Genomic DNA, 11,638 nt, shown 5'->3' on the forward strand with positions numbered 1-11,638 from the left:
GGCTAAAGGGATCAGGGGGTATGGAGAGAAGGCAGGGATGGGATACTGAGTTGGATGATCAGCCATGATCATATTGAATGGCGGTGCAGGCTTGAAGGGCCGAATGGCCTACTCCTGCACCTATTTTTCTATGTTTTCTATAGTAGCTCCAGCAAAATTATGGGGTGAAATGATTCTCGGAATAGTTTGCATGATACGGTGTTGTGCAATGTGTTGGAGAATTGAGTAACGGACGAGGTGACGCCAGGTGGCAGCCTGTTTGAACTTCCTCATTCGGGAGGAAGTGGATGTACTTGTGGATACAAAGTGTTGGAGTAACTCAACGCTTTGGGTATCATTCTTGGGGGAAACCAGCTGAGTTACTCACTTTGCACTTTGCGAAATTGCTCGCAATTTGTTTAATTTGACGACGTTAAAATTGACTGATCGACAGACAGACAGACAGCTCTGATTTCAGTTGCTGTTTATTTCACTCTTCCCACATTTACATTTTTTTTTACACACCCGGAGCGGAACCGGAGCAGATTCTCAGCCAGTTGTTTCCATCCCAAGTCCCGAAGAAAGGATAAAGTTTCTCCGTGAATTTATTCCCAGTGAAGGTGTGGAGATGGGACTTGGTGTCCGCGTCGTAAAATGAAACTGTCCCGGACTCGTAACTGAGATAAACTCCCACCCTCCCGGGGATGGGACGGGCGGGGAGAGGGGATGGAGGGGAGGTGAATGCATCAAACCTGTCACCCCACCGCCTGATGCTCCAGACTCCAGTCTCCGGGGTCAGTGTGACCCCTCTCTTCCTCTCCACAGACTCTGCGGCGACTCCCAGACTCCAGCCCCGACTCCCCGCCACCTCCACCTCCCAGTAATGTCTCCCCGATGTGAATCCCTCCGATCCCAGCACACACGGCCAGCCTGTAAACCTCTTCCCGGTGTCAGGGAGACGCCTCCGGGTCCCGGTCCATCTCACCCTCTTCCGATCCTCAGACACCTCGAGCCGCGCATGCGCTGTTTCCACATCCAGGGTGACGGAGACTGGGGGGAGAAGCAGAGAATCAGAGAGTCCCCGGGGGTCGGGGGGAGACTCGGGCACAGGCGGGCGGACAACTGACACCTTGCCCGGGGTTTCACCCACAACCACATCCGGTGGACAACACACATCTTTCCCAGAGTTTTTAATCCAGTGATGGAGAGGGGAATTTCGTGGGGTGGGGGAGGGTGGACGGGGAGGACGAGTGCGCAGAGTGAGGAGGATTGCGAGATTGCAGTGGGGATGGAGAAATGAAGCGGGCTATTCAGATATGGAGGCAGATATTGAGGATATTGAGGTGAGTGGTAGTTTGAGGTTGTTAAAGAGGAGGTAGAGGTGTGGGGTGGAGTCACCATGATCATAGTGAATGGGAGGGGGAGACATGAGGGGCCAGATGACCTGCCCCTGTTTCTTTGAGTGGAGGGTGAGATAGAGGGAGGGGTGGCTTGGACCATGGAAGGAAGCAGAGGTTGAATGATCGGGTGTTGGACAGAATGGGTGGAGACTTGTGGTTGTAGGGTCGCTGAAAGAGAGGGATTCACGGGTGGATTTGATGTATGTGTACAACTAAGAACACACTGATCTCATTGTGAACCAATATATGAACTTCACTGAGGGACTTGTCAATGTTGTGCATGTAAGGCTGGTCCAGAAAGTGAAGGCAGGTGGGATCCAAGGCGAGCTGGTGAAATGGATCCACAATTGGCTTGGTGGTTGGAGGTAGAAGGTAGCGGTGGAAGGATGAGTTTTCTGCTTGGAGGTCTGTGACTGGTGGAGTGCAGCAGAGATCGGTGCTGCAGCAGGGATATCAAATCAAGAGTGCAGGTTTATCTTGAGAGCAAGGAATTTTAAAGTGGATCTGAGTTGTAAGTTTTCTTTACACTGAGAGTGGTTGATATCTGGAACATGCTACAGAGGAGGCGGTGGTGAGATCTAATCATTATATTTGAGGCACTTATCTAGGTGAGGTGCAGAAGAATACCAATGTAATCTGGGCAAATCGATTAGTAAAGCTGGGAAATAGGTGGACATGGGCATGATGGGCCGAAGGGCCGGATTCTGTAATGTACAACCATGGCTCTCAGCTCCAAGAGCACTGAATGACTGAGTCTCCACAGCCACCTGTGCAGGGAATTCCAAAGGTTCCCCAGTCTCTGCGTGCAGTAATGTCTCCTTATCTCTGTCCTACATGGTGCAGCCCACATTCTGAGAGGGTGCCCGTTCTCCAGACCCCTCAGACAGGGGAAACATCCTCCCTGCATCCAGCCCACTGAGCCCTGTAAGAACTTTGTGTTTCACTGAGATCTCCTCCTATACACCCAAACACTCGAGTACACAGGCCTAGTCTACTCAATCTCACCCCGCACAGCAAACTCATTGTCCCAGGAACAAGTATTGTTAATCTTTGCTGCATTTCCTCTGTGTCAAGTCTGTAAATTTAATGGTACACAGGAGCATAGGAACACAAGAAAACAGGAGCAGGATTAGGATCCGCTCCTCAGGCTTGCCCCTCCATTCAATGTGATCATGGTTGATCTAAACTGGCACCAATTCCTCGTCTGTGTGAGTTCCCCATAATCCTAAATATTCAATCAATCAAATATTTATTTGTAGCAAAGTTGCACATATCCAACAACTCAGCGTTTCACCACCATCTTGGGCACAACATTCCAGATATTCACTGCCCTCTGAGAGATGCAACTTCTACACACCGCATGAGAGGCCGCTCTGGAAGGTTGGATCTCATGGAATCCGGGGTGAACTAGCCGATGGAATACAACATTTACCTGAAGGTCGCAGACAGAGGATGTTGGTAGAGGGTTGTTTTTTCAGACTGGAGACAGATTCCACTGTTGTTCCTTATTTATATACACGATTGGGTGTGTATGTAGGTTGCACGGTTAGTCAGTTTGCAGATGGAACTAAAATTGGTGACATTGTGGAGAGTGAAGAAGGTTATCTGAGAGTAAATGGGATCCCTGTGAACTGGGCCAATGGGCTCAGGAACGGCAGGTGGGATTTATTCATGTGAAGGTGAGGTGATGCACTTTGCTGAGACAAACCAGGGCAGGACATACACAGTAAACGGGGAACTTTATAGAACTGAGAGATCTCGGGCTGCAGGTACACAGTGCCATGGAAGATGCAACAGTGACAGGCAGGGTGGTGAAGAATGTGTTTGTCACTCATGCTTTCATAGGTCAGGATATTAAATACGGCGTTTGACACAATAAGATTGTTAGCAAATTAGAGAGGGTGCAAAAGGATTTATGATAATTTCATCAGGTCTGAAGGGCTGGGTTATAAGGAGACGTTGGACAGGCAGGGACATTTGTCTTTGGAGCCCATCCAGGTGTTTTTATAGATGTGTATAAGATCTATATAAGGTCCACAGATAGGGTGAATAGCCACAGTATTTCACCCAAAGCAGGAGTATGAACGTCTGACTCTGTGATGCTTCCCAGCTGATGGGTTTAGTGGTAGATCCAATTTCCCTTCAGTCCACAATACTATTAATGTTTGCATCTAGGTATTGCTTAAAGATATCAGAAACAAGAATAATGGAAAAGGTACAAGCTTTACCTTGCTTGAAGTCATCAGATGTTTCTTTGAGTGCTGTGTTGAATGAAACAGGGCAATGAAACTTTTCAATCGGCAAGGCTTCATCTACCACCGACAGTGGTTTGGCTTCATCACGAACCCTGCAAATATTGAACAGCTGGTTACAAACTGAGCATTAGAAATGTTTTAAGGTGTTCCACAAAAACTAACAATGTTTCCGTCAAGGCAATGTCCTACCTTTGCTTGCGACCAGTTTCCTCCTGAAAGAAATAAAACACAAATCTCAATTGACTGAGATGAACCGTCCTCATCCCGACAGCGGGAATTTCACCAAATTTCTACAACCCTCTGATAATTCCCATTTCCCAACTCTTATCACCACTGTCATGCAGAGAGAAAGCGGATATTGTCGCAGAGATGTAGAACGATGGGGGAAAGCACAAGGAATGTTCATGAGAATGACGTCATAACTGAGAGGATGGAACGTAATGAAAAGACTGGGCAGGTCGTGGGATTTCATCTGGAGAAGATGTCAGGAATGATGAGAGAATTTAATATTATCGGTGGATTAAAATAGGTGGGGATGAAATTATATCTCAAATCGAAGGGGAGACTAATAATCAAAGCTGAAATGTAATGTGGTCTTCAATAAATACCGAAAGGAATGCAGTCATGAGAACATGGAACTCACTTGCAATGGAAGGACTGACGCCAACAGCAGAGATAAATTTAAGTGCAAGCGGGATAAACACATTAGGGCTCCTGGAATTTGGGGTAATGTTACTGGGTGTGGAGAGTAGATGGGAGGGATGATGAGTGGAGCAGAAATCTTGACTGGATAGGATGGGCCAAATGGTCTGTCTATGATGTAGAATGGGATGTCATTCTATGGTGAAACAAGGTGGACAAAACAAACAGAGCAAATTCCCTCAAGGTGACCACCCACTGCTGATGGGAACCGGATATAGATGATCAATCTGATGTGTGCGCCACGTTCTAGATTTCAATGTTAATCCCCACAATGTGGTCATGGCTGATCTAGCCCAGGACTGAACTCCTCCTCTTTGCCTCATTTCCATCGATTACAATGCCCCCCATTTTTTTTAAATGTACCTTCCTCTGGTTTAAATACGTCTAACATGTAAAACCTCTCAGAGTCTCTTGGTTGGAGAATCCCAGATATTCACTGCCCTCTGTCCATTCGTGGTCCTTGGGATCAGATATAGGATCACCTGTCATTGTTCTAAACTCCACATAATACAAACACCTCTCTACATTCTAGCCAGACAGTCCTGAGATCCCATAGATTCAGCAGGAGGACAATTAGTTTCTGAACAACAACAGCTGGAACAGAGGGAACATTTACTCAGTTCCGAATTACTGGTAAATGCAGCATTTATTTCTGAAATGTCACCCACCATTTTGTGACTGGGCACTTTCACTTCACCAAACTGTAGTGTAACCGCTCACCTTCAGAAACACCACACTGTCTTTTTGATCCATCTGTTGCTGCAACTTTAAGAGTTCCTCCTGAATGGAATTTAAATTCTCTTGAATCTTTCCAAGATTTTTCTCCATTGTATTCAGAATCTTCTTCTCTTCCTCCCGGATATCTGCCAGTGTGCGCTGCTCTTTCTCAGTGAGAATCTGGTGCAGTTCAGCATACTGGGATGTGATCTTGGACTGAAGGTTGTGTGATTGTTCCTGTGAAATAAGAGGTGAAGAACAATATTTATTGTGTTTCCTCACGACTTTAACGGTGACATTTGGCTTGTGCAATTTTTATTTGCTTTGGCAATTCAATAGTTTGTCTAAGGTAGACAAAAATGCTGGAGGAACTCAGCGGGTGAGGCAGCATCTATTGAGAGAAGGAATAGGCTACGTTTCAGGTCGAGACCCTTCTTCAGACTTTCAAAGCATTTAGACAGTTTGTCTAAATCAGGGTTGGGGAACCTTTTCATGTTGGAATGCCACATTAAGTTAGCTGTAATCTAATAAGGCCGCATCCAAGAAACTTCAATTAGATATATTTCAAAATGTACATTGTTTTGTAAAAATCTAACTACTATGTACTAACTTCAAGAAAATGAAAACAATTTGTGAATTCTAAAGTTAACTAAACTTTTAATGACTTTGTTATAACTGCTTTTTTTGGGAAAGCATTGAATATTTGGTTGCAACATGGAGGTACGCAGTTTCAGCTGATCTTCTAGATCCGTCATTTGTGACCTTAAGGGTGTCTTGGTTTGTATTAGGTAGGAGAATGTAGATTCGCAGAAATAAGTGGTTGAAAAGCAAGAAAGCATTTTTTGTGCATGTTGGGGTATTCTATTGCATTTTTCCATGTTTCAATCGGATATTTCTTAGCGTTAAAAAAGGACTTTAAAATGTCATCTTCTGAGAGCTCAATCAATTCCATATATAGTTCTTTAGGAGCCTTGGAGACATAGAAACATAGAAATTAGGTGCAGGAGTAGGCCATTCGGCCCTTCGAGCCTGCACCGCCATTCAATATGATCATGGCTGATCATCCAACTCAGTATCCTATACCTGCCTTCTCTCCATACTCCCTGATCCCTATAGCCACAACGGTATCATAACGGAGACATCAACAGTAAGGTTGAAATGCTAATTTGAGTGTGATGTCATGATTCTCAAAGTCAGTGAACCTTTCATTGTATTCTTTAATTAATACGTTTATAACAGCTGCGTATTCTTCAAATAATTTGCATGAAACCTCCTGCTCATCGATGACCTTCACTAACTGGGGGAAAATGTTTATCCGAAATTTCATTTTGAAGAAGAGTTTTGAAAAAATATAGCTTTTTTCAAAATGCTTGGATTTTTTTTGCCACATATCATATATAGACATAGTTTTACCTTGCAAAGAAACATTCAAATCATTTTGCTTTGACATGATATCACAGGGAAATGCGGTATTTCTATAGAAATCTTCTTTCAATAATTCACATTGCTGATTCTGTTCTTCATGAAATTTAACTACCTGTTCTCGCAAAGATAAAAATGTTGCTAACACCTGTCCCTGCGATAGCGAATGCACTTTACAATGATACGGTAAATCCACAGTGAATGCCTCATCGTCCAACTTTAGCATATTACGAAACTGACGATGCCGTGTTGCATTTGCACGAATATAGTTAACAATACTTATAACTTGTTGCAAAGTGTCACTTAAAATAGTAGATTTAGCACAGAGATTTTGCTGATGCAAGATACAATGAAATGAAATTAGAGCATCTGGATCTGATAATACCTTTTTTATCTGTGTAATAAACCCTTCACGTTTTCCTGTCATGGAAGGTCTGTACATACACTCACTAAATTAACCAAATCCAGTCCAACTTCACGACATTTATCTTGAAAGTTGTTGAAGAAATCTATTCCTCGTGTTCTACCTGTAAGAGTGCCCAAAGCGACTAACTCTTCGTAGCAAAGAAAATCTTCTGTTATGGCCCGAATGAAGTATAAAACCTGCGCCGAGTCAGTAGTATCAGTTGATTCATCCAAAGCGATTGATTAATATATATTTTCCTTTTGGAGTATTGCGTGAAGTTGTTCTGTGACGTTGAGGCCTAATTCATGCTGCTGATCAATGATAGTTCTCCTTGAAAGAGGCAGTTGTTTGCACTGTGAAACCTTATCGGGGTCTAAGCATCCTTCAACTTCGACAATGCATTCTTTAACGGTTTCTACATCGCTAAATGGCTTTCCCCCCCCCCCCCCCCCAGTATACAAGTCGCTTCAGTAGCATTATTTCCGGGTCTTGCCGCTGCTTGAAATAACTGCCTTTGCTTTTCATCTTTTAATTTCTGCAATGCAACCTTTCGCACCTCACTCTCTAAGTTGAAATATTTGTGGTCCTTAGGAGTGGCATAATGCTGATGAGCATTGGATTTCTTCAATGTTGATATTACAGTATCACAAAGCAAGCAAATCATCTTAACTTGAGCAGGAAGAAGTCAAGTCAAGTCAAGTGAGTTTATTGTCATGTGTAGGTACACAAAAATGCTGGAGAAACTCAGCGGGTGCAGCTTTGCTCCATAGATGCTGCTGCACCCGCTGAGTTTCTCCAGCATTTTTGTGTACCTTCGATTTTCCAGCATCTGCAGTTCCTTCTTAAACACTTATTGTGATGTGTCCCTGATAGGACAATGAAATTCTTGCTTTGATAAAATTTCAGTTCACAATCCTCATTAAAAACTTTTTTTTTCTTCCCTCAGCGTTCTCTTGGTTTTTTTTTTTACATGATGGGCTGTTAATCAGACAGAATTTAAAAAAATACAGTCGAACAATAACGTTGTTTAACTATTCCCAAATTCAACTTCAAATGTAAAGGCACGTGTACCATTATCAAAAGTTGATAATACTGAAGACTGGATGGCCAGCGAACTCTCCCAGACATTTTCCCTCTGGTCAACCAGCCTCAGGCGGTGGTGGCACCAGTTAGGCAGTGAGGTTAACGTACATTCTAGAGTCGCGTTAGAACTAAATCATGAGCATAACAGCTGTTAAAATAGCCCTCATGACTTACTGATGTTTTAATTGTGGCCGTCAGTCGGGGAGGATTATTTAGTTGAATCTTCTTTTACTCTTTGGTATTTTAAATACGTTCATTTTAAGATTAAAATAAAATTAATAAAAGACAAACAAAAACATAATAATAAAAATAAATGGATTTGTTCTACAAAATTTGGATTCATTCAAAAAGCCGCACTTATTATCTAAATGGTGGCCGATTGGGAAAGGGGGAGATGCAGCGAGACCTGGGTGTCATGGTACACCAGTCATTGAAGGTAGACATACAGGTGCAGCAGGCAGTAAAGAAAGCGAATGGTATGTTAGCTTTCATTGCAAAAGGATTTGAGTATAGGAGCAGGGAAGTTCTACTGCAGTTGTACAGGGTCTTGGTGAGACCACACCTGGAGTATTGCATACAGTTTTGTCTCCAAATCTGAGGAAGGACATTATTGCCATAGAGGGAGTGCAGAGACGGTTCACCAGACTGATTCCTGGGATGTCAGGACTGTCTTGTGAAGAAAGACTGGATAGACTTGGTTTATACTCTCTAGAATTTAGGAGATTGAGAGGGGATCATATAGAAACTTACAAAATTCTTAAGGGGTTGGACAGGCTAGATGCAGGAAGATTGTTCCCGATGTTAGGGAAGTTCAGGACAAGGGGTCACAGCTTAAGGATAAGGGGAAAATCCTTTGAAACCGAGATGAGAAGAACTTTTTTCACACAGAGAGTGGGGAATCTCTGGAACTCTCTGCCACAGAGGGTAGTTGAGGCCAGTTCATTGGCTATATTTATTAGAGGGAGTTAGATGTGGCCCTTGTGGCTAAGGGGATCAGGGGGTATGGGGAGAAGGCAGGTACGGGATACTGAGTTGGATGATCAGCCATGATCATATTAAATGGCGGTGCAGGCTCGAAGGGCCGAATGGCCTACTCCTGCACCTAATTTCTATGTTTCTATGTTTAATGGCCGCAGGTTCCCCACCCCTGGTCTAAATGCTTCTGAAATGTCGTGAGGGTAATGTTATAACCCATCAATCCTCTACCCCAATACAATTCCCTGCTGCTTATTCCTGTTCACGTGCCCATTAATACCCATTTATCCGTCCATCACCCACTTTCCCAGGGATTATAACAGTCACCGATTGACCATTGAACCAGCGTGTATTGGGGACGTGGAAGGAATCCGACGCGGTCACAGGGAGAAGGCGTGAACCACACGGGCAGCACCCGAGGTCAGGATCGAACCCGCTCACCAGAACTAGGAGACAGCAGCACTACTTGTGTCACTGCGCTGCCCTATTATTACACACATCACAGGGATCAAATCCACACAAGATCAGGAAATCGAAACTTAAAAGCCTCACCAGAACTCCAGAAATCTTCTGTTTCTGTTGCTGCTCCATTCGCTGGATCTCTGATTTCTTTTTTGTGAGAGACTGGATGGAAGATTTCGCCTGATCCTGGGATTGTGATTGAAAATCAGAAAATAAAAGTGTTAGATTATAAAGATGGAATTAAACAATGATGCGATCAAAATCGGTTTGCTTTTACCTTGTAGGTTTCAACAGCTTCATCCACCAGCATGAAGCGGTGATCTCTGTGTTCCCGCCCACCTGCACAAATCACACAGATCAGCTTCTTGTCAGTTTCACAAAACAGCTTCAGTTCTTCCTGATGTTCCTCGCACTGAAGTTTACTTTCCTTCTCTGTCCGATTCAGGCTCAGTGTTCGAGCTTTCTCAGACAGTCTCGCCAAGGCCCGACTCACCCTGAGGGTGCGGTCTGTAAACTCCTCTCTACATTCCGGGCAGGAGTTTCTCCCCTCCCTGTCCCAACTCTGTGTGATACAGGAGCGGCAGAAGTTGTGCCCGCACTCCAGTGTAACCGGATCGGTGAAGAAATCCAGGCAGATGGGACAAACTATCTCCTCGGTTAAACTATCGACCTGGTCTTTCGCAGCCATTTTAACCTCCACTTCCTGGTTCAAAACGCATTCCCAATCGCTGAAACTGCTGACGCCCTGCAGTAATTAATTGGAGCGCCGGAGGCTGAAGTTCATGGGATCAAGAGGTGAATGGATAGGGTGAATGCACAGTCTTTTACCCGGAGTAGTGGAGTCGGGAACTAGAGGACACAGGTTTGTGGTGAGAGGTGCAAGATTTAATCGGAACCTGAGGAACAATATTTTCACACAGAAGGTCGTGGGGAAATGGAACAAGCTGCCAGAGGAGGTCAGTGGGGCTGGACAACAACGTGTGGACGGGGTTTAGGACCCGGGGGAGCCCGGAGCTGTGGAACAATCAATGAAAGGGGCGGGGCACGGCTGAGGGGAGGCGGAGCTCAGCCCCGTCAATCACAGCCCTGACCAGAAAGCCGATGTCATTTGTAATCAGCTTCGGGTAAATTTCATTCCCTTAAACTAAAGTTTTTCCAGTTAAATGGGTGATTGGAACGTGAGTCTGACCATAAAATGCCAACAAAACAACAGAAAGCGTTGTCGGCATTCAGCAGGTCGGGCAGTGTACAGTATCTGGAAAGGGAAGGGTTAATATTTCTGAGGTAATATGGAGAAGCAGATTGAACCGCTGCCTCACGGGGCCAGAGACCCGGGTTCGATCCTGACCATGTTCACTGTTCGGAACGTGCACATTCTCCCGGTGACCGCGTGGGTTTCCTCCGGGTGCTCCGGTTTTCTCCCACATTCAAAAGACATGCGGGTTTGTAGGGTAATTGGCCCTCTGTAAATTGCCCCAATATGTTGGGAGTGAACGGGAAGGTGGGATAACAGAGACCAAGTGTTAATTGGTGATCGATGGTCGATGTGGACTCGGTGGGCCGAAGGGCCTACTTCCATGCTGTATCTCTAAAGTAAAGTAAGCTCCACTCTGGTCAGAAAATCAACCTTGCACTGCCGCTCAACAGAGAAAACAAGTCGTCATCAATACAGCACAGGAACAGGCCCTTCAACACACAATGTCTAGCTTATGGAAGGACCATTCAGAAGCCTGATAACAGAGGGGAGGAGGCTGTTCCTGAGACTGGTAGTACGCGCTTTCAAGATTCTGTACCTTCTGCCCGACAAGAACAGTGAGAAGAAGGAATGACCGGGGTAGAACAAGTATTTGATTATGTTGGCTGCTTTTCCATGATGAGGGATGATCTTAGAAGAGATGTAAAAAAATCATGAGAGGAACAGATCGGGTAGTCGCACAGAGCCCCTTGCCCAGAGGAGGGGCATCAAGTACCAGAGGACATAGGTTTAAGGTGAGGGTGGAAAGGTTTAATAGAAACCTGAGGGGTAACTTTGTTCACACAATGGGTGGTGGGTGTATGGAATGAGCTGCTGGAGGGGGTATATGAGGCGGGCACTATCGCAACGTTTCAGAAGCATTTAGACAGGTACATTGATAGGACAGGTTAGAGGTATGTGGGCCAAACGCAGGCAGTGCAGGTCGGTTCAAGAATCTAATGGTTGTGGGTAAGGAGCTGAGAATGGGAGCTCTAATGAACCT

At 44.8% G+C, this 11,638-nt stretch overlaps 1 protein-coding gene across 1 annotated transcript; it reads right to left on the minus strand.

Annotated features, from left to right (window-relative positions):
* Positions 1 to 446: 446 nt before the first annotated feature.
* On the minus strand, positions 447 to 11,300 carry LOC129693948 (zinc-binding protein A33-like). Its single transcript, XM_055630670.1, has 6 exons — positions 9,679 to 11,300; positions 9,492 to 9,587; positions 5,057 to 5,290; positions 3,824 to 3,846; positions 3,608 to 3,726; positions 447 to 1,029 (listed from the first exon to the last, which is right to left on the minus strand). Exons 1-6 carry the CDS (start codon positions 10,087 to 10,089, stop codon positions 497 to 499), a joined length of 1,416 nt encoding a protein of 471 aa, XP_055486645.1. The 5' UTR covers positions 10,090 to 11,300; the 3' UTR covers positions 447 to 496.
* Between the last annotated feature and the right edge of the window lie 338 nt (positions 11,301 to 11,638).

The sequence above is a fragment of the Leucoraja erinacea genome, unplaced genomic scaffold (assembly GCF_028641065.1).
Source record: "Leucoraja erinacea ecotype New England unplaced genomic scaffold, Leri_hhj_1 Leri_492S, whole genome shotgun sequence".
NCBI lineage: Eukaryota > Metazoa > Chordata > Chondrichthyes > Rajiformes > Rajidae > Leucoraja > Leucoraja erinaceus.

Excerpts from the sequence above, each read along its gene's own strand:
- LOC129693948 (XM_055630670.1), bottom strand. The coding sequence starts at position 10,089 with ATGGCTGCGAAAGACCAGGTCGATAGTTTAACCGAGGAGATAGTTTGT. Across the intron at positions 3,847-5,056 it reads ACAGTGTGGTGTTTCTGAAG|GAGGAAACTGGTCGCAAGCA; the intron begins GTGAGCGGTTAC and ends TATTTCTTTCAG. Across the intron at positions 3,727-3,823 it reads GAAACTGGTCGCAAGCAAAG|GGTTCGTGATGAAGCCAAAC; the intron begins GTAGGACATTGC and ends CAATATTTGCAG.